At 40.9% G+C, this 24,013-nt stretch overlaps 1 protein-coding gene across 7 annotated transcripts in view; it reads right to left on the bottom strand.

Annotated features, from left to right (window-relative positions):
* EXD3 (exonuclease 3'-5' domain containing 3) overlaps positions 1–24,013 on the bottom strand; it is a 505,315-nt gene that overhangs the window by 348,068 nt on the left and 133,234 nt on the right. For 6 of the 7 annotated variants that reach the window (XM_067561577.1, XM_067561574.1, XM_067561576.1 and 3 more), the window contains 3 exons: positions 12,959–13,023; positions 8,504–8,674; positions 7,069–7,236 (listed from right to left, as the gene is read on the bottom strand). In XM_067561577.1, coding sequence (XP_067417678.1) covers positions 7,069–7,236; positions 8,504–8,674; positions 12,959–13,023 — 404 coding nt within the window. The remainder of the gene's footprint in view (positions 1–7,068; positions 7,237–8,503; positions 8,675–12,958; positions 13,024–24,013) is intronic. The other variant, XM_067561571.1, reaches the window with a different exon arrangement.

Genomic DNA, 24,013 nt, shown 5'->3' with positions numbered 1-24,013 from the left:
TTAGCCAAAGACTTAAGTACGTCTTCTCCAGGAATAAAAGAAAATGGTGTTGAAGTCGCAAAATACTTCCGTACCAACCATTTTGCTTCAAGCTTCACTGAAGAAAGCAGGAGGATCCAAACTAATTCTCCCTCAAGATGTTCGATGGAATTCTGTGGTTGATTGTTTTGAACAATTTATTAAGAACTGGCCTATTCTCATAAAACTTTGTGAAGAAAACCGTGATAAAATAGATGGAAGTATCTCGTCCAGAGTATCTAACATTGGATTAAAGAGGAATGCAGAGGATATGCTCAGTGTACTGAAACATATAGCCATAGCCTTACACAAACTTCAGAGAAATTGTTGCTGCATTGCTGATGCTCTTGAAATCTGGAAGGCACTTCAAGAGCCATTGAAGAAAGAAATACCTCCCCAGAAAGTTAAACTGCAGGCAATAAAGATCAAGCACTAACTCCACCTCGTTTTCTTGCGAACATTCTCAACCCCAGATATAAAGGTAGATGCCTAACTTCTGAAGAAGATGCTGCTGCCATGGCATGGGCATCTCAAAATCACTCCTCAGTTATGCCAGTCATAAGAAATTTCAGGGCTGGAGTGGAACCATTTAAACAGTACATGTTTACTGATGATGTTTTGAACAAAGTCGCTCTCCTGAATTGGTGGAAATAATTAGCCTTGAAACAGAGTTCCTTGAGTTGCTAAGCCAATTTTTCAGAGCAGTAGCTTCCTTTGCAGGCACAAAGAGAATATTTTCATCGTTTAGTATTATTCACTCAAAGAAGTCAACTGGGAATTGAAAAAGCAGGAGCACTCATATTTCTGTTTCAGTCTATGAATAAAAATGACAGTGGGAGTGGGGAAGATGAAAGCTAGTTGTAGAAGTTTTAAGGACAGTGTACGTTTACTGTTGTGCTGACTTGTCTGTTAGAGTTAATAAAATCTGAAAATTAAAAAAAAAAAAAGTTTAAGGACAGCTGTCAGCTGGCAACTCAGGAGACTGCTGCAATTGCAAATGTGAAACATTTATGTAACATTTAAGATTTAGTTTAATAAAATATAAGTGCTATTGTGTGTGATTTAGTTCTTACCATTCCTAATGTTCTGCTGCTGCTTCTGCAGCTTGACACAGGTAATGAGTGTTATGTACTATTTCCTAAATTAATTAAATTCAAGTTATCTAAAAAGTTACACAAAGTGTACTCTCCTAGATGTTGTAAAATGCTGTACTGAGTTGTAAATTAACATGTTTTAGTGATCAGATTTGTACCATTCTTTAAGAAATATGTGAAGAAGGATCAATGGGAAACTTGATTTCAATCAATGATTTTCTCTTGAAGATTTAAATCACCTTGATTGAAATCAATCCACCCTGCTCACACGTCACTTTCTTTCTCGTATCCCATCCTGAAACAACAACCGCCCAGATGTCATGGCCCAATGGATCATGTCCAAAGCTTGTTCCGACAGACCTTCACCTCTGGCCTGGATTCTAGCATTAACCATGCTCTCCTGTCTGGCACGGGGACTATTTAGAGTTGCCAGTAGCAGGTGCACCACCTGAACTGGAATTTGCCTGCTTTAGCCAGACATATCCAGGGAACTGAAAGGGCAAAAGTGCTATTATAACACGGAACCAGCCTGACAAGGCCAGGATACAGTTCCCCAACAGAGGCTGTATCAGAAATTGGACTGATATTACACCTTGGAAAGGAAAGTTCGGGGCAGAAAGTAATTGGGGGAGGCAGGAGGAATGAATCTGTGTGCACATATATCTAAATGTGAGGGAGAACAACAGAAGTTAATCTAGAAATTAAAAAATACCATGTAACTATCCCTCAGCTGGATGCAATGGCTCAGGTTCCCAAGGAGAGCAGGGTTGATGCTATGGAAGCACCCTTTGATGCTCCACAGTTACAAATGAGTTGAGTTTTGCATTTAAAACAGGGATTCAACATCTTGGTTATATATGAAAAATACAGTAAGTTACATCACTTACTCTGAGAACAGAATGAATTATCTGAGAATATACAAATAAATCCATCAATTAGTTTATGAGTTAAAGTTAATTTAAAATGGGTCCTTTAAAAAATCTGGCAACCTGTACCAGACCTTTTTCTTGTCCCCAGTGATCTCAATAACAGAATAACACACACGCCTTAAAATTTCCATTTGGTTCTAACTCACTGAAATCGTGTGTGCAGGCGCCGTCCCGTGAGTTTGGTTGGGATTACTGGTCATGTCTGCTATTATCTTACATACCTGAAAGTTTCTCCTTCAGCAGAAGCTACAGAATAATGCTCTATAACAAAGAACTCCACAGAGAACTGGAGTCCATGAAAATGGCGGCCACCTTCTATTGCTTTCAATCCAACTGAGGCCACAACTTGCCCTCAGTTAAGATACTCTTCTTAAAATGGTTACCACCTTCTATGGTTCTCTGTGGTTGGGATGACAGGCAAAGATGACTCTTTTTACCTACTCCTCATAGTGTTCTTCTCCACCTCCTAAAGAGAGCAAGCATCTTCCCTGAACACAATTTGATTTCACCCCATTAGGAATAATAAGAGGTGGGGGGACATTTTGGAAGAGGGTAGTTTTTTTATTTATCTGACGAAGATTTTGTGTGTTAGCCTTTACTGATGGGAAAACGTCCAGCTTAAAAAAAATTGCAAACATTTACCAGTAAGTACAAGCATTTCTCTTCAGATATTATCCGTTATACCAGATCTACTCAAAGAGACAGGGAACTGAGATGTGCGCATGCATGTGTGTGAGCACCTGCACATGGTAATGCAAAGCAAAGTACAGGAGGGACAGGAAAACAGGTGTGTGTATGTGCAGGGAATTGTGCAGAACATGATAGGGGAATCAGGGGTGTGTGCAGAGGAAAGTAAGGGGGGCAGGAAGCGGGGATTTTGGGGGTGTGCAGAGGAAACAGGAGGACAGAAAGGACAGGGAATTTGCATTGGAAGTGTGTATGCATACACATAAGCACGTTGACATGTGGAAGACAGGAGGAAGGGGGAAACTGGACTGAACACTGTGCTGTTCTGGTGACACAATGCAGCTTTAAACCCAGTTTAACTAGCCAGTTGGTCTGGCCAGGCTACTTTGTGATGTGCCTGAGTTGCATAAAGCAGCCAGAGTGTATCTATGAATCTGGCCCTAAAAATACAATTAGAAAATAAAAAGATTTAAGGTTGATATTACCCTCTTCAAATTAGAACTATCACATAACATCCTCTGAGTTTCTTATTTAGTAATCGCATATTACTTTTCAATTAAAAAACCAGGAAATTCCCATACAAAAACTACATTGAAATGCAGTTAACATTGATTACATATTAGTGAGTTAGGGTAAAATACATTACAGGGATGTTTTAATTGTCCACAGTACAACCCAGGAAATTCAGAGTTAAGGTTAAACTTAAAAGTATTGCAAATATATTAAGAACTGGAAATTCCGTTAGCTTAACACAGCTTTAACCCACACAGCTTTAATACGGCTCCAGTGACACCATAGCCAAAGAACAATACAATGTATAGTGTAACATCAGTTGAATCTAATCAGTTTCAGACTACAAACATGAACACACCTTAACCATAATCATATTAGTGCAAGGCATCACTAGAGGGTTGAGTTAAGGTAGCTTGCATGCCTGAAATGTGAATTGCTAGACTTTAGCATGTTTGGATTTCTTTTCAGTTTAACCCTAACTGTGAATTTCCTGGGTTTCTCATGCTTGTTTTTTTTGAATAATTAAACCATCCCACTAACGTATTTTGCTCTAAATTACTGATATGTACCCTAGCCCTATGTTAATGCAGTTTTTGTTTGGAAACTCTAAGATGGACGTATTTAAAATAAATAAATGGGATATTTTAAGTCCTTTATTACCTAATTTCTAATTTTAGCAATTAGCTCTAGTGATAATTAACAAATCTGTCTTTTTTATTGAAAACTAGCAAATATTAGCTCAATTCAACATATTTATTAAATCAATTTTCTGTACAAAAATGTATTAATCCCTGAAACTCTTTGCTAATATTTGAAAACATATAAACATCGAAACAGAATGTCATTTATTTGTTAAAAACAAAAACAAATGATCTCCCCATCCTCGCTAAACTTTAGGCCCAATGTTCTTGTATAAAAAATAGCAGAAGAAAATAAAAGTCCCTAGATTTCTAATGCATAGAGCTTTGAGTCGGAGTTCTCTCAAGCCCAGGAATATTTCTGCTTGTCAGAGGCTAAAAAGATTATTTATTGTTTCCTTCCTAAACCCAGCTCCACTGCCACCTGTTCAGAATTTAATATAAAGCTGTTAAACAAGACCAGAACTTTGATGGTGATTGTGAAAACAAGTTTCACTGTATATGACCCTAGAAGCACTTACTACGGATCCACAAGCAAAGGAATTTGATTTTTTTTTTTTTTTGAGCACAGCTATCTTTTTACCTTTATAAGCTGTTTAAAAAAATGTAAATAAAATAACTCAGTGGACAATAGAGGGTATTCATCCCACAGAAGACGGCCGCCATCCTTAAACATGAAATATCGCAGCACAGTAAGTCATGAGACCCCGCTAATCAAAGCTGACAGGGCCCTGGATGTGATTTCTGCTGAGACTCAGCGATATCATGGGGCCCTGAAGCATGCACAGCCTGCCAGACTGCCCCGTTCGTGTGACAATGGCTTTTATTCGCTAAAGGGGCCTGCAAGTGACAAGAGTCTCCTTTGTCTTTAGATTCCTGCATTTGGAGTGCAAGAGAGGTTCATTCAACCAGCCCCAGACACTCTTTGAAAGGCTGAAGTGTAACATAAGATGACCATGAAACACTAGCTTGCCTTCTGCCTACCCCTCATTCTTCTAAAGCACAGCCTGGCCTATTCAGTGTCTCTTCACAGAATAGCATCGCACTATATTAGCCTCTGGTCTGCTGAATTCCATCATTGTTTAAAAAGTACCAGCGGCCATCTTGGTTTTCATAAAGCCATTCACCAACATCGAAACGGAGAGCTCAAGAAAAAGAGCCCTGAAAGGCTACAGTACGCTCAGCGCCTTGGAGTCCTGCACGACACATGGTGTGCAGAGCATTCTGTCCAGGCTGAGCCTGAACACAAAACCGTCTAATACACTAACACTGGATAGCTCAATGTATGGTTTAGGATGACTACTGAACCCCACCTTGCAGCTATGCCTGGCTCGTGAGAGAGGAAATATACGTGAAGGCACCCCAGCTGGAACTGTATAAATAGGCATTTGAAATCCCTCTGCTTAGATACTAGCCCCGTTACCAAACAATAGTGTACGCTCTAATTGTCAGCTTTAAAACCCATTTTTGTCAACACTACAGTACTGTATTCCACCAGCAGCTGCAAGCAACTGCATTCACACCAGAATGGATCCACATCCAGCCACTTACCACATGGCCGCTTCTGCCGTTTTACTTAACTGCCACCTTGAAAAACAAAGCTCCCGCTCTATGTCTTGGGAGCAGTAGTGCCATCCAGTGGCCAGCGAGGCTCATTTCACCTTCCCCTCCATCTAGGGTGCCTCACAGAATGCATCTATTACCTGTCACTACTATTTAAAAGTAGCAGGAATTATTCACACCAGTGGCATCTGCCAACAAAGGTGCTATCTCCAAAGAAGTCAAGACTTATCTTCCCACTGCTCACGTCAGTGGGTCTATTGGCACTGGAGGTGACAACACAAATTCATAAATCCCAAGAGAATGCTTGGCTCAGCTGCATAAATTACTGTTCTTCTGACTGACAAATTGGCTCAGCCGTTGAGTGGCTCCAACATTGAAGGCCGAGGGAGGGATCAGATCTGCTTTAGAAGTAAATGAAATAACAAGCACACCAGTCTCTAGGAACATCAGGGACTTCATTGTCTGCAGAGTCACTGTTATCTTACGCAATTTGTGAGAGGTGGGACACATAGGCACTGTGCATTGTTCAGATGAGAATATTAAATATGCAGAGCCCTGTGCAGATACAACATTTGTATCTGCTTCTGATCTGTAATCCGGAAAAATGGTCCGTGGATATAAAGCAGATATCCACAGATTTGCAGGGCTCTATCAATATGTCCAGTGGGCTAAAGGGAGTGTATTTCTCTAGAGTAAAGACTGAAATGTTGGTGCCCCATTCTATAGATAACTATCAGGGCTTAAAGAAGTGGGACAGAGAAAGCAAAGAATAATATCAAACATTTACAAGGATTTCAACCGTCTGAAGACTCAAGGTGGGACACAGAAGGGGACCAAGAGGCTCACAACTGAATGTTCAATATGGCCGCATCTAAAGGGAGGCCTATGAGAGGTCAACACAATGTAGACATTCTCACCAGGGCTTGCAGCAGAGGCCTCACAGTCCTACTGCGAGGCCCTATTTCACGGTTGTTTTTATGTATGTTGTCCACAGGAATATTTCACCTTCATGGGAATAAAGGATCTTTTATCACATGCCATTACCCCCAGTCTGTCTTGGAATGCACAGGCCAGGACCTGCACTTGTTCATCTGATGGCAATAAAATTGGGAGGAAGATATGGGTAATGGAAATCAAATAGCTCTGATATCCCCTGAGAGAAAACAATGCCTTATTTGGTTCTTCTTGTTAAGGAAAAAAGATTCGGAGCTAACTCTTCCTGCTAAGGGGTGCTCAAGTCAGGGAAAGGACCCTAGACAAACAGCTTCACAAATAATTTCGAGCTTTCCAATTCAAAATGCTTGAAGGACACGTGGAAGGGGATAATTTTTTGTTTTATTAAGCACCTAACATAAAGCACCCAAAAAATTAACCAATTCTTTCAAAGCTCACAAAGGGGGTTGGGTCTGACTGGAGTTGCATGTTCGCCCATTATGAGGCATGAGGTTGAAGGAAGAGTAAATAAGTATCACCAAATGCAATGACCATGCTAAATTACACCACACACAGGGCCTTGCTGCTGCTATGAAATGGAATTTATACAAAATCATAATGAAAACCAGGCCCAGACACTAACACAGCATCAGAGCTCTCAGTGTGCAAATCAAGCTGAAAGTCAAGACCCACCTCTTTGTACTTGCCCTTGTGGTAAATATGACTGACATGTCCAAGCAAACAGTTCCGGTCTGCTGTATGTAGCTGATAAATGTTGATCAGTGGGTCAAGGAGATTAACTTGGCTCTGGGCTAGTATTCTGAACACTCGGGCCTGGAGTTTCTTCAGCCTCAAGCCAGACTAAGAAATCAGAGTCAAACACAGGTTTCGTAAGGACCAATAGAATTCAACGACAGTCCAAAATGTAGCATTTGAAAACAACAGCCAAGCCAAACCTTTGGGAAAGGGTTCTCCATTTCCCCCTTGGAGTTTTGACACAGAAATTAGGACAACACACTACACACATCCCTTCACAGTGGCCAATTAAGAACACATTAAAAGTTGGTGGGGCCTGTGCAAAAATGTATCTGGGCATGGGGGAATGGCTCTTTTGGAACAGAGTTACTTGCAGGATTTGCACCTCCAGCTCAGTAAGGGAGTTTGACAGAGGTAACAGGGGGTCCAACAGCAGAATATCACCCCCTGGCTCTTGCACCCACCAGCTCTCCACAGAGAGCCCTTCCCTGTCACGCATGATAACGCAGTTTCATTCCCAGTCTTGTTCCCAGGCCCTGGAGCGGCCTTGAGGCGAAAGGATAGCATCATGACACAGGAACACAACAATTAATGCATACATTCCTACATGATCATTCTATTAACACTCTGGAGTTCCTGATTCTCTGTCCTATGTTAATTCCCTACAAGAGACTGTAATGGCAGAAAACAAAGATCTGAGGGCTCTGAATGGAGAAGAACTCTCAAACACAGGCACTCGGAAAAAAATGAAAAAACAGTCCAAAGACAAAGTCATCTAAAAATTCATAGGGAGCAGCGTACAGAGAGGAAAATCTCAAGCTCATAGGAAATGGGATGAATTAAGGGATCTAATTTGTGGACCCTACAATTTCAGCTTGATCACTCAGCTACTGGGAAGAATCATATTGTTACCACTTTCAGCTCTCTGGGTGATAGAAGCTCCTACCGTATGGCAAGAGTTAAACAATCACACAGTAATTGTCTTCTATTTGCAAAACTGGAAGAGCACACAGCGAGTGGACTAATGCTGACAGCAGGGATTTCCAATGGGAAAGCCTCCAGCCAGGGGAAAAACTGAAAGGTCCATATTCCAGCAAGGCAGCATGATGTGGGAAGATGGAAATCTCAGGCTGTGGGAGGAAACGGGAAGGTATTTTAGCACCATTGGTGTCATTTCACTTTCAGGCCAGCCTCAGTGAAACATAGTGCCTCGGTATCTATTCTGCCAGCAGGTCACATTGTGCTCGCAGGGTGCACTAGTGGAAAGGAATTGAACTATGGAATAAAGTGAGTGGAGGAGGAGGAGTCACTTTGGGGGCATGAAAAGCTCTGTCTCTTTTCTCCAGGCTCTGTCTCTGTCTCTTTCTCTAACCTGTTGAACACCAGGATGTTCCTTTATCCAAAGTTGCAGCTCATTGGTGATGTAATACCCCAGGGAATGCCCTTTCCCCTTCCAATCACTGCTGCTCTCCAGCATGTCCAGGAGTCCTGCCAATGGGTCTTCCAGAACTGCAAAGCCTCGCCTGGTTTCTTCCTTGAGCTGCTGAGAGACAAAACCACTTTGTCATGTACAAATAAATGAGTGAATCCTCCCTTCCCCCAGCTCAACACAAAGATTTGTTTTTATTATTGAATGTAATCTATTCAGAGAGGTAACTGCTGCTATTCAGCCACCATCCGCGCTTCCAGTGACTTTTCATGTCATTACAGATTTCTTCATGGCCCACTGCACCTCAAACCCAATGGGAAAGCAGCAATTGTCCACACTAATTATCCCATAAAGACAGAGAAGTTGTTCTGCAGCACAGACAAAGAGATTTAGGATTTGGGGGGGAGGGGTTATTGGAGAAGCGGGGATGGTAAAGGCAGGCAGGTTGGCAAGCCCAGTTATCTGCATTTCTAACATACCTAAAAATAAGAATACAGATAAAGACCAACTCTCCATTCCTGTACGGCAAACTTTCACATTTATCACATAACTGCTGCAACCACAATTATGCAACACCTTACACTACAGTGGTAAACCCTTCGAACAAAACAGTTAGAGTTTTAAACACAAGAATAAAACATTTACCATCAGACTTGTTGAAAACACAAATTATCTTACTTGAAATCCAATTTCCCCTTCTCCAAAGAAGGACGAGGTACTTGGTTTAGACTAACCATTGCCATTTTATAGTGGACATCTCATTAAAATTATAAGATGGAGTGCTGAAAAGCTTGGAATGTGGAAAAAATATGCTATAAATCTAAGAAATTTTAGGGTGATCTGTTTGGAAAAGTGAAGGAACTAAACGCTCACTTTGTGAATGTTAATAGGCAATTTACTACCCATCTGGTAAAGGTGATAAATTAGAAGTGCTAGGCAATATCTTTATAATGTTTGCATTAGAAGGTAGTTTCCAAGGAGCTCAGAGGGTTGGCAAGGAGAAGAAGTGGCATCCTTCAGTAGCCCCACAAGTACCTTTCACCACATGGAACATATACTGGCATGGAGCAATGGGAGAGCAGAGACAGAAGAGAAGAATTCAGTAAAGCAGCTGCTCTCTTTTTTCTGGCTAAGAAGCAGAATCTGAAGGATGCTGATTCCTGCTTGCAGCTAGCTTTACAGATTTACTTTACATGATAGTCCCAGTTGCAACTTCCAGTGGAAACAGTACAAAAAATATTGAAGAATGAGATGGAAAACAAAAGAACATACAGAGAAAATAGGCATCAGGTTTTTTTCCTTTTTATTCCTCTAAAGTATGTACTGGAATACAGTGTGATTTGCCAGTAATTTTCCATATCTCCTTTAATGTTGGGAAAATCTTGAGACCTAGCACAAATATAAATCTGTTTCTCTTTACTGGATTATCAACGACATCAAGAACAATGCTGATGACTAACAAAGATGTGTGTTTAGATAAAAGTCTGCTCTCTCCCTAAGCATGTTTCACTGTGGCAAGAGATCGTGATGTCAAACACAGGATTCTAACCTCACTGCAAAATTCAGCAGAAGAAGCCAGGCTACAGTGGAACAAACTCTTACCCAACCACAAATATCTGACACATCAGACAAAGGAAAACAAAGCGACTAGCCAAGTAAACTGCACTATGCATAAATGGTCTCTTTTTTCAAAGCCCTACTTCAGCACATTTGGGACTGAACACAGCTCAGAATCTCCATTGGCTGGAGTCAGAACCCGAGCTTTGGCAGGATGCGCTACAGAACACAATGGCCTTGTGAGAGAGCAAGCCCTCGTTCAAACACACACATGTCTCAGAGCAGTTGCAAAACTGGCAAGCGCAGCAATGACAATGTGTCTGGATTGATTTTTGATTAAGGATCACTTAGATATTCTAAGCAGTGGGAAAATCCCTCTTTAAAGTCTGATAACGAGCGAGGGGAGTGATACATGGTACGCAATGTACAGAAAGTAGTACCTGAATGAATATCCTCAATCAGAGATGAAAATACCTATTAGGTCACCTTGCTCATCACTCTGCCAGTGCAGGATTCTTCCCTGCAGTATATTTGCCATTATATGGCAAGTCTAGTTTTCAATGATTCACATGACAGGGCTTCCTTGGGAGACTATTGCACAGCCTAATAAACCTCGTGGTTATGAAACGTTTTGGTGATGTCCAGCCTATTTTCTTTTGCTTATTTTAGCCCATTATTCCAAGTTATAATGCAAAAACCTTCTGCTAATCCTGCTGCATTACTCCCCAAAATTAAGCTTATTTCTCTTCTTTGTACAAGTCATTGAACACTCAAAACTGTGTTCCAGAATTGGGATTCTAGAGATTATTCTTCTATCAGCGTTCAACGGTTGAAGAAGTGGGGGTGATTAATGGAAGTGATTAACTCACTTTAGCATTAACAGGAAACACATACATAAATCATTCTGGCCTGTACCAGGTTGAAGTAAGAGATGCGCTAACGAAATCAATGTATTTAACCTTTAACTTTACTCATTTACTGTAAATTCAAGATTAGGGTCACATTGCTTCAAATTATTTTGTCTGGAACAGTGATGATGCTAAATGGCACATGGGCTTGGGTGATCAGCTACAAATTCAGGGCCTTATTCTGTTCTCAGCTGAACGCCTGCAGTTCTCCTTGGCATCAACATGGGACACAACTGCATATCTGACGATTGGAAATACCCCTAAAAACCGATTGGTACAGTTGCCTGGCAGCAATCTGATGACAGCTGAGGGACAAAAGTATGTGTATATCATACATCAGTGCAGATATCAAGAGTACAGTCCCCACATTAGAATCATTGAGTCATTTTACCCCCTCGCTATCACTGACATGTTTCCTTGTCTCCCACAGGCCTTGCCCTCATCTATGCAAATGACTTTTCTACTGGTCTGAAGGCCCATCTTTCAGTTTCAAAGAGAAGTGGTTCACCTGCATTGGCAGATATGGAGAGCAGTGTAGTGCACGGGATCCTGGTGGCAGTGCATGCTTGTAATGAACCTGCACATTGTGTATGATGAACATTTACTCTGTAAGGGGTCTGCCTCCCTTTAGAATAATTCAGGAGCAGTTCGTAGCAAATTACCTGAAATCACATGCTTTCCTGGGATGATGCAGTGTGAGAGACTTGCTGAATAATCATTGTAGGGTGGTGTGAGTCAAGAAGACCCTTAAGTTATTCCCTCTGCTATAAAAAAGCTCTGGTACAGTCTCCCAGGACACTTTGATGAGAGGCTCTCTCTTTTTCATAATATTTTGGTTTGCAATCCACCTAATTCCAGTTTGCAGGGTGTATGGATTTTGATGTTTATTTTTCTCTGTTGTTGTTTTGGTGGAATGAACTGTTCTCAAAACCTACCAATTAATGTTTTCCTCTTGCTAGAGCCTAACTTGATAGAAAGGCCCAGACTTCATAATTGCTGAGTTCTAGTCTGTGTCAGTAATTGATCAGAAAGATACCTCTTGACTGTTGTCTTTCCAGCTGTTTAATTATTACAGCTGGGGACTGAAAGTCAGACAAGCGGAAGGTCTAAATGCACCAGTCAAGTATGATGAATGAGCAATTCAGACAACTAGGATGCAGCACGCAGACTAAGGTCCTTTGGGCATGCTAGTAATTCCAGTCAATCAGGCATATTCCATACATATAGAATATTTTGCAAGTTCCCAGATCTTTCAGGAAAACTTTTATGCTATTAGCCTGCCTGAAAAACAGAGACTGCTAAGCATGGGAAGCTAAACGCTACGCAGTTATGTCTAGTTATTTTTGTTTAGATTTCTGAGTTCCCAAATTTAGATGAAGTATGTATAGCTCCCTCTGAGAAATCTATACATAACACCTAGAAAACATAGGGCTGTTTAAAAATATACAAATAATTTAAAAACTGCAACACACTACTCCCATCATAAAAAATGGAAAAGACGCCATGAAATATGAAGGCTTAAATATTGATCCACTTAGGTAGAGCACCCTCCCCATGGGAAGATGTGCTGGCGATTTCAACAATCTCCTTGCCAGGTTTAAGGATGACAGGGAACTTCAAATCTTCAGATATCTCACTCTCTACATTTATTGGACAAAACATTGTTTAAAAGAAAAGATGATCTTTAATTTTTTTAACAACTCAGCCTGTGTATTGCAGCCTTTGTATGTGTGTCTCACGGCTGCTGCACATTGGACAGGGCTGCCTTTTATTTTCCCTTCACACTGCAGATCTGTAAGTCCTTCCCCTAGGTACTGGCATTGAAGGCAATCATGAAGAATTACGGGTCTGACCCAAGCGCTCTGAGGCTGGACATGCTCTGCATATCGTTATTAGCTCCAGTGTGAAGGAGAGGTTCACTATATAGCCTTACCTTGTTCATCTCTTTCTTTGTCCAGAGGGACTGAAGGGTTTTCAGCAATAGGAGTGAGGCTGGGCCTGGAGAGGAGAGAGGGGAAAGGGACAGAGAGGGAAGTGGGAAAAAAACAAAATAAAATAGATTTAGTGCTCTGTCTAGGCAGCCCAGATACACTGGGGCATTGTTCTGCTGAAGAGAAATAGGCCCCTCCATGCCACTGTTTGAAACCACCAACCTTCCAACTGTCATTCAGGATTAAAGTGCTAAAACCCCTCACAACAGACATCATCAATGCAGAGCTTTAACTAAACACCCCCACACACTTAAGTGCTTATTTGGTGAAAAGCTCTCGGGGTGTATTTACAACTAAATCATGTCACCACTCTTCAGCAAATCTGACTGGGCTGGTCTCTCCCTTTTTTGAAATAAAAAACTGTACAGTCCTAGAAGAGTTAGTTTCTTGCATGGTTTAGAAAGGATTATCAATGCTTTCTGAAACTTTCACTGGAATAGACCTGGGCTTGGACCGCATCCCAGCACTCAATGAGAGACAGGAGTGGGGGAATTTGTTTGGAAACCGCGCTGGTAATTGTAGGAGACACTCTGACAGTTGGCAGTAATTGCCAGGCTGCTGTGCTCCGGCTATACTGGCTTGTGTTATTAGATTAGGCCCAGGGTTTACGGTGATCCTGGCAAGGCACAATTCATTGGAGGATGAGAGAGGATGATACATACAAAACCCACAAATTCAATACAGACCAAAATTATGGGGAATTCATCTGGGCTTCTTCACTGCTTTTACAAACCAAACCAATAATCACAGCAACTTTTCAAGCGATCTTGATAAAAAGAGTCGTCAGAACGTTTTAAAAGCAGATTTTGCAACTAGTTGAAAACTTAAATTAATATCCCTTATTATGCATCAAACCAGTCAGAATGGGGAGGGGGCAGATTTTTTGCTAACATCTGAAGTCTAGAATGTAGTCTAATTAAAAATAGGCTCAAGGTTATTGGTTAATTAATTAAACTTGAAAAAGATCCACAATTAAACTACCCCTGTATGCTATATATAAAACATGGATAACTGACCTCAAAAGAATGCCACTTCAGCCCACAGAAAAGCAACCTCAAGTACAAAAGTTTTGCCTTAACTCAGCTACAATATAAAGTGTGATCATTATAGAATATTGTCAGAAGCCAGTAGATTGCATGTTGAACTAACAGCATTCTATCACCTGTTCAGGTGTTTCTACCATGCTCATCCCTCTAGGAACTACCACAATCAGCTTGATTCAGTCATATTTACAATTCATTACATAATACTTTACATCTTCATTAGGAAGTCAAGCTCCCCAACAATTTTGAGTCACTGCCTGTCCTTTTGCAAAAATAAAAATGCATCTTTTACACACATGCACGCACGCACACACCTTTCTCACTGATTTCGAAGGGGAGCTGTGCACACATGAAAAGTCAATATTTAGCCCAAAGTGTTTAACAGAATTCATTGCAAATCTGAACTATTAATAATGTGTGGACACTTTGGAGTGACATAGGAAAACTAAGTTATCACTTCACATAAGGTCAATAGTTAAACCTGTTACAAGCTTTCTAGACCTCTGTCATCAAAACAAGTTCCTTCTTTGGTGATTTTTTCCCCCCTAATCTTTCCATGGTTGAAGGAAAATCCCACCCAAATTTCACAACTGTTTTAATACAAGGATAGAACAGTAATTCTCTCTTCACACCACTTCCAGTGACTCAGCATTGTCACCAGCTCTTCTGAAGGATATGTGCTCATCTCCCCAGATGCAGGATAAAAGCCACAATGCAATCATAAGTGCAAACCAACTTCAAAACAATTAATGAATTTTAAATGGGGCATATACAACAGCAAAGTGTCACCCACTATCACTCCCACATTTACCCATCTACCCTGCTCCTGCATTCCCACAGCTCTGGTGGAACCCGTGCACCTAGCAATTACTCCTCCTTAGAAAAATTAGATAAGCTAATGGAGAATAGGTCCATCCATGGCTATTAGCCAAGATGATCAGGGATGTAACCCTCCCTAAACCTCCAACTGCCAGAAGTTACAACTGAGTGACGGGATGGATCACTCGATGATTGACCTGTTTTGTACATTCCCTCTGAAGCATCAGGCATTGGCCGCTGTTGAAAGACAGGATACTGGGCTAGATGGGCCATTGGTCTGACCCAGTCTGGCCGTTCTTATGTTCTCCTAGCTGTCCAGGGCTGCTGTTAAGACAAAATTCAAGGCACTCAGGCTATTTTTCCTTGCATGTCCTGTCTTTCCACACTGCTGACAGAGAAAAAAGAAGTGGCAGTGGAGGCTAGCACTGGCTGCTGCAGGAAGAACTGGGGAAAAACAATGGGGCAGAAGGAATGAGCAGGGCAAATCGGATAGGAAAGGAAAATGGGGAGGGGGATCAGACAAAGAAGCATGAACAGGGTGTGTGTATGTGGGAGAGCACAACAGTGAGAATGAAACAAAATTACAGATTCTCCCCTGGAAAGCAACCACACCCCACCTGGCTGCTGGCCTGTCTACATCCAAGAAAGAAACACTTTACCTTATTCATTTATAAAGGCATCATGTACAGGAATAGTAAGTAAACTACACAAATCCTAATTCTCAGCAGCAGTCCTCTACTGTCCCCTTTACAACCTCATGCAGACCTGGGGGTGTCTATGAGAACACCCGATCAGGGTCTGGTGAATATAACATACACTAGCCAGGGGCAGATGCAAACACAGATTTGTAGGGAGCTGGGGGGCACCAATGAAGCTACAGGCAATACCCATGTGTTGCCCAGGCCCACTGCAATGTTCACAAGGAAAAGGGGGAGAGGGTTGGAGTTTGTACTGAACTCTACTTGGACACTCATCTGTCCTATCAGCTTTTGGCTAGGAAACATGATATAAATTTGAAGCTCCAACCTCTCTGGCTAGTAGAAGGGAGGCTGTCTGTCTCCACTTCCCCAACCAGAACCTCGGGGTGGGGGGGCAGGTCTCTCCCTCATTCCCTGGCTGCTGTGGGGGATGGAAAAATGTCTTTGATATGTTCCCTCTCCTTCCATGGCTTGGCCCTTCTCCTCTGAAAATAACTCCAGTGCCTGTCCCTGCGGCAGCCCGTAGATTTTACGAGCAGCAGTATGAAATCAACACTATTCTTCACAGTTTTGCTACTGCCAGGGGGTTGTCAGTAACTATCCATCCCGGGTCTTGTCAGTTTCATTCTGCTATGTGCTGTAAGCAGCACCAGGGGAGCAGGAGCACTGGAGCTGGTGGTCTACCAACTCAGGAAGATGCATTGCATTACCTCAGGTTTCTTTAGAACCAGAAGAGCTAGAACCATTTTTCAAAAAGTTACATTCTAGAGAAACTGATGGCTCTCCATGGAAAGCTCCCCACTAACAACTGGCAAGTGGGTTTTTCTAGCCCGGAAGTAGATAAACAAATGACACAGGGATGGACCTACAACAAACAGGTGTGAGAAGATTGTGTGGAGGAGGTCTGCACTCTTAGCCTCTGAACCATGCACCCAATAAAAGAAGTGGGCAGCACCAGTGACAACAACAATTTGTGAGTTTGTGCTCAAAAGCCTGAGCATGCACTGGATTGGTGATCTCACTTCACTTTCCAGGACAGAGATGTCCATATTACATAAAAAAAATCACTGCAACAGGTACTGATCTGTATCCTCATCGGCAGGCTCTGCAGAACTGCCAAGGTCTGAGAGAGCTCTAAAACTTCTGAGCGCTAGAAGAGGTCCCTCTGCCCTCAGAAGAAGACTAACATACCTTGGTAGAGCCCTAGGAAAAAAGCATACTTTGCACCTGCTTATTGCAGTAACAAACGCCCTGGCTTACCCCCTGGCCTCTTCCCCAAACACTACATTCATGTTTAAAAAAATTTTTTGACAGTAATTCAATAGCATTCAACATTTTTAGTTAAGAAAATAAACCATTTTCTTTGGTCCAGTAATAAAAAGGGGGTGACTGTAAACCAAGTCTTTTCCAGTTCTCAATGTCTGCGGTTGCATTTAAAAACCATGAAAACCACAGGGTTTATATTTTTTAGTTGGAAAAATGCCTCTGAAGAAAGCCAGAAACTTCTCTCTCTTCATTCTCTTTTTACTTTTTGCATATCATTCAGAACACATTGTGATCACAACAAAACTGGAACACACAGGCTGGTGAAGTAAAATAATGGTTTTGGTCTTGTGCCGTTTCAAAATTCAATTATATTATTCACCAATTTTGCTGAAATGTACTGGCAACAGAAATCCATTTTCTAACCAAAGTCACTCATGCATCTTGCAGGGGGAAATACGACATCAAATCCCAGAGGAGAAATTTGCCAGTGAAAAATCTCTCGGTAGTTTTTTGTGTGTGTGTGTGTCAAGAGCCAATAAACGCCACACAGCCTGAGGCCTGGAAGAGTTATGGTCAGCTAATTAAAAGAAACTGAAAGTAAAAGAAAGAAGATAATGTGATTGAAACTTGGGATTGCATCAGCCAAACAGTCAATTACAGCTGCACTTTATAGCTGGAAAAGGTCAAGTTCTATTTGTCAATGCTCAGGCCTTCTCTAAAGTGATGTTAGCTCAGGTCTCTAGCCTGAAAAATGGGAAGGCTTTCATTTTTTAAATATTAACTCTTTATTACCAGGTCTAACAATTGGCAGATAATAAATATAATCATTGCCAAACCAAAGCCAGCCATCATCTAAGTCATAAACAAGCTTAACTCTCTCTGTGGCTTTTGCCTAAAATAATACTAAAACCCAGGAAACAAGCTTATCAATGGACATTTTCAGTGCATCAGAATGATCATTTGGGACAATTCCATAAAAGAAAGAAGGGTTTCAAATATTTGAACATCATCATACAGTGAAGCTGAACATCTATGTAAGCAGCATATCTGCAGCTAAGAATGAAAGAAAGAGGTAGCTAACAAGCTAGGAGGTACAGGGTTGTGGGCAATTACTTGCATGTATCACAGACACAAATGTACAAAACCAAAACCAAGGTCTCAGCTGCCTTGATTCCACATGCAAAGTAATAAACAGTTTAGATTCATTGAAGTCTTTATCAAAACCTGATTTGTCAACAGTCCAGCAGCAAAACATCTGCATCCTTGATGAAAAATTCCAGAGGGGTAGCCGTGTTAGTCTGTATACAGCAAAAACAACGAGAGTCCTGTAGCACTTTAAAGACTAACTCATTTAGTTTCTGCAGCCATCAGCTTTCGTGGGCTGCAACCCACTTTGTCGCATCTGACAAAGTGGGTTGCAGTCCACGAAAGCTGATGCCTGCAGAAACTAAATGTGTTAGTCTTTAAAGTGCTACAGGACTCTCGCTATATTTGCATTCTGACATGCAAGGTGACCTGGATACATGGAATGGGAGGTTAGTGGGATCAGGGACCATGTTAATATTGTTTGGGTGACGTTAAAGGTAAATTTCTAGCCTTTCTGATGATCAGATATTGTTTTTTAAGGTACCATTAATTTCCAGACTAACATTTTAGGGATTTTTTTTAAATAGATACAAAGTTCCTCCACAGATAACTGGTAAATATTTACAACCTTAAAGTTTTCAGCCATGCCTATTCTTAATGTGGACATCTAACATAAACAACTTAACCACATGCTGGTTGGAATAATTAGCCTCTCTAGCCTTAATACACTGTTAAAAGAGATTCTTTGAGCTTGTGAATATGATTTTACAGGGAACTTCTCTTGCCACTGTGAATTATATACATTTCTTTGTAATTATATATTCATTCATTCATCAAATAAATCCATGTAACAAACACCTGAAGCAAGACATTTTAAAAATATTTGGGCAATTTTTTAAGAACCAGCAATGAACTTCACAAATACGCATTTTGAAGCCCTACAACATAATTAACTTTAAGAGCTCACTAAGAGAACGCAAACACTGACTAAGAGAAGCGGCAAAACAAGTGGTAGATGAATTTCAGATAGTTTGAGAGACTGCGGAGAAAAGATGAATGTACGAATATATGGATATAAGAATGCAGAAGGGAGTGCTTCTCTTCCTGTGCTTTACAGGAGGCTTATTAAACAACTCACTACTACTAGGTTTTACTGAGACATGTAGGAAAAAGAAAAAGCATTGCCAGCATGGAAATACATATCAATTAGAGATTATGGCTACTTCCCCAAAAGGCTCATAGTTTGGATCATTCCTTGATTTATAAAATTAGGGTCTTATTACAACACTGTTGGATCCTGCCACACACCCCTTGCTTTATGCTGAAGACTCACTGTCTCCCAAAAGACTCATTTAACCCTCTGTTAGCTGCAGTATGAGCATGAGAGGAGGTCCCTGAGTAATCTAGGAGCTAAATGCGGAAATCCCTCAGAAAACAGCTAGAAATTCAAAGGAAGGAGACCACCCACTGTCCAACAGCTCTGAAACATGTTCCCCAGAGCTGGGGATTCTGGACTGCTTTTGGCTTTTTCCTTTTTCTTTTGCAAAACTTGTCATGTTTCAGCACTAGGTGCATCCAATTAAAAATCAGACTTACGGACAGCTAAAATAACCCTCTTTGGGTTTAAAGCTTCTTTGACTGCAGAGGAAGGAATGGGGCCAGGCAATCAGTAAATCAGAACAGGCAATAGAAGCAGGCGGAATTCAATCTCTCAGAGGCAATGATTTAGCCCAACAAGATTTAAGAGAATCTACAGCACTGAGAAGTGGGTTTTTACTACCATTCCATCTCCTTCATACCAATCAACTATCTGTTCTCCTCCTAGGGACATGTGTTTTAAATGACATCTAATGGTATAGCCATAATTTCCACATACTTTCCAAACAGTGCCAGGATCACATTTCCTACTTTATTCACAGTGAAATGCAACCCCTGCTTATTTTGCATTCATACTGACACACAACAGCATAGCTCACAGAACACCACTGTTCATTTTCTACAACTGTGCAGTTATTTTTAATTTTAATATTTCCATTCTGTTCGTTATCCTGAAAAGACAACTCACAGGGAGCTTTACTGACTACAACAGGGCATTATGTGGTATAGTTGTGTATGAGGGTTGGTCTGTAGTTTGGTTTCGATGCATTCCCCCCCCCTCCTGTGAACGCCTTTTCCCACTTTCTATTGTTTGGGATATTTCAAAAACTGCCTCCCCACCACACACACAGCTAAAAAGGCATCAATAAAGGTTCATTGCCATGGAGGTGTTATGTAGATACAATGGGATGGAAAGGAGGTGGCCACGCATTCATGAATGAAAGAGAAGATGGTCTCTGGGTCAGTCTTTCTACAAAGAGGTAGCCCACACACCAAAAGCTGGAGACCCTCTGCTGTCTATAATGTAATAATCACCTAACGTATGCACAGTAGCTTGCCAGGTCTGAGTGTCAGGTAATTTTAAAGGAATATTTCCAAATTCCCCAACGTCAGTAGAGGCTAGTTACTAGGAGCCTGAATAGTTTGAATTGTACAGAATAGCTGTATCTTGCCCCTAAATGTTTATTATAAGCTGCAAAACAACAAAGACAGCATGAAGAAGGCAAACATAGGGCTGGTTCACACTTACTGCGGGATTTGGCGGCAGTCGACTGGAGTTATGCAAACTACGCAGAGTAGTTTGCGTAACTGACATCGACTGCTCTGCTTCCCTTCTGCGTGCTGTTCTCACTGCGCTGAGCTGTTCCCGTTGGCTCAGCGCTACGCTACTTGAAGGGGTGGACTTACTCAGTCAACTTCCTGATCAATTGAGCAGGTCTCACTGACCGCTCAATCGATTCTGAAAGATCGATCTGGCGGCGGCAAAAGTCTGAACATAGCCATAGTATCAGTAAAAGAAGGAGGGGCTAGAAGGGGAGAAAATATGGGAGAGTGAGTCAAGGGAGAAGCTTCTTATAAAGACAAAGCTGTTAAAAGCACATATTTGAAACCAAAATTCATCTTTCCTGGGGAAAAAAATCCATTCCTCATCAATGGAAGAAAAACTTGTCTATTACTCAGGCAAAATACACTCCACCCTTCAAAAATGCAAGTTGTGAAAGTAAAATGGCAAACCTCAGAATTTTGCAAATAAATGTCTAGTTCTTGGTGAGTCAGAAGTTTCACATTTTTCTAATGCAACATCCCAGTTATAAAAAACCTCCGCACTTTAAATGGAAAGGGAATGGAGACGTTATTTATTAAATAATAAATATATATTTATAGCAAACATAAAATAATAAAAGACAAATATGCTTCTGATTTTAAAAATACTATCTTTTTTTTTCAAAATGGCTAAAACTCTTTTTTTTTTTTAAAAACATAGCTCAAATAAAATCTATTCACATAAAATTAAAGGCTAATTCAGAACTGCTCTCCCAAAATGAAATTTTTGTCAATGAAGGGAATACCTTCAAAGAAAAGTACAGTTATTTTTCATACAATTTCAAACCTTTAAAAGCCACACAAAAACCAAAGCTCAAGGGCCTCTCAAGCTTTTGGAGAAGTGTTTCTTATGTTTAAAGTCCAAATTAATACAATGAAACAGACATTCTTTACCCTAAAAACACCTTTAATCTTTTCATAAATAAACTGCAAAACTCATCTTTTTTTACATAAGGTAACAACCTTACCAAAAAATGCCTCAGTAAGAACTCTTTTTTTAAAGGCACTACACTTTCCAAAACACCCACTGTTGCTTCAGAAAGTCCCAGCAAGAATATAGCAGTGCCATTTTTACTTATTTTAACTCTGAGTTTAGTGACTTTTTCCAATGATACTTTTTAAGTGATAGAAAATAAAAAGGGAAAACTTTTCTCTTGCTGCAAATGCCCCTTGAATGACAATGCTGACCGAGGGAGGAGTGGGATGGCCGATTATACTTCTGAAATAACAGATGGGGCTATTTGTTTGAAGGATGGGCTATCCAAATACCCAGAGCTACATCTAACCTCAGCAGTACTGTGTCTTGCTAAGCCTTGTTGAGTCTCCAAAAATCTAAGAATATAGAAGTCATCCTAATCACAATATAAATAAATGTTCCTTTATTTCGTTAATCATGGTTTCACAGAAAACTACAAGGGAAAAACACAGGCCAGTTATAGAAAACGAACAGTATCTTCCTGCAAGCCTGTGAAGCCGGGTAAAGATCAGGAAATTAATATATGAAAAGTTTTCTTTCTTATCCTAAACGTATTATTTTTTCATAGTCAATGGTGCTGAGAACACCACAATAAAGGGACAGAAGGAAAAGCAGTAGACTGGAACTAAGTTTTCTGGCTTTCAGTTAGGTATCCTAAACACATTGGAGTTCAGAGGGAAGGATCAAATGCAAAATAACTTCAGAAAGCTAAAACAGTTTACCAAGTTCCTGTCTTTCAAGTATCTCTGGAAATGCCCAAATCCTAACACTAATAGCCTTTAACTGGTTTAACCTAAATATTGATTTTTCTGTGTAAAACAAACTATCCATAGTGAGGACTCCTAATCAGTGATTTGATGCTATTTGGTTCTGTTTTGAAGGGTTTGTCTTCACTTAAAACATTGCCAGCATACAATCTCCGTTGTACCACTGGAAAGCACAGTCAGGCTAGGATGACATTTGGAGTTATGTGAAGGGAGAGGGGGAATCCACATTGCACCTGTATGACCAGCATAATGAGCATCTAATCTGGGGTTTGTTTTTAAAAAACAAATTGTCTTATAGTTTCTAGTAAATTGGCCAGATCCAGATGTTTTATCATTTTAAAAAATGGAAAACTTGCAGCATTCTGATTCTGACATGCAATATTTCTAGATTTTCTGGTATTTGTTCTTCCTGGAAAAAGATCATCATAACAATTATTGTCCTTTTCTTAATACATAGACTAGTAGGCTAACAAAGGCCAAAACCGTAACCTGTGAGAATAATCTCCCATTAACATTAGATATTAGGGAGAGACATTAATCACTTTGGAGTTAAGGTTGTAACTAGATTTCCTAGTAAAAACCATGGTGTTTTTTCTATCCCATCTACTATGCATGTCATGGAGAGCATGCATGGCAGTAGATTACTGGAGAGGAGTTAATTAGTTTGGCGGTACTTTAACCTTGCATAGTTATTGCTTGTGTTGTGTGTTAAACATTAATCTAACTTTGAATGTCCCAGCTTTCCAGTATTTGTGGGGCTTTGCGCCTTTCACAGTCTGATTCAATGCTCGCTGAAGCCTGATTTCACAAGGCCCTTCCACTGCAACGTACTTCATTATTTCATTCCACTATGCAACAGATAAAATGGTTACTAACCTTCTGTAACCATTTTGCTTTGAGATGTCTCACTCATGTCCATTCCAAGTAGCTGTGTGCATGCCACGTGCACAGTTCGCCAGGTTTTTCCCTTAGTAGTACCTGTAGGGTCGGCTCTAGTGCTCCCTGGATTCGCGCTTCTATGGCACTTTATATAGGGCTCTGCTGACCCTCTGCCTCTTCAGTTCCTTCTTGCGGGCTGCCTCCGACAGAGGAGTAGGCGGGTGGGTCTTGGAATGGATATGAGCAACACATCTTGAAGAACAAGTTACAGAAGGTTAGTAACCATTTTTTCTTCTTTGAGTGCTTGCTCATGTCGATTCCAAGTAGGTGACTCCCAAGCCAGTTTGTGGGAGGTGGGGTCGGAGCTTAGAGTCACACAGATTGAAGCACTGCTCTGCCAAATACAGCATCATCTCTGCCATGCTGGGTAATAGTACAGTGGATGGCGAAGATGTGATTAGTTGACCATGTTGCCACTCTACAGATGTCCTGAATCAGTATCTGGGCTAGAAAAGCTGCAGATGACGTTTGTGCTCTAGTGGAATGGTCCGTTAACTTTGGGGCAGGCACATTCTCCGAGTCATAACCAAGACCAGATATAACAAGTCATAAGTCATAACACAAGGTGACCCACAAAAAGATTTTTTGAGAGGAAACCGGAAGCCCCTTCATCCTGTCCACCACTGCTACAAAGAGCTGTATTGTCTTCCTGAATGGTTTGGTTCTTTCGATATGAAAGGCCAAGGCATGCCTGACATCCAGC

This window comes from Emydura macquarii, unplaced genomic scaffold (genome assembly GCF_026122565.2).
Source record: "Emydura macquarii macquarii isolate MOO-44397 ecotype Brisbane River unplaced genomic scaffold, CSIRO-AGI_Emac_v2 contig_2417, whole genome shotgun sequence".
Lineage (NCBI taxonomy): Eukaryota > Metazoa > Chordata > Testudines > Chelidae > Emydura > Emydura macquarii.
This window is presented reverse-complemented; position numbering and strand designations above follow the sequence as displayed.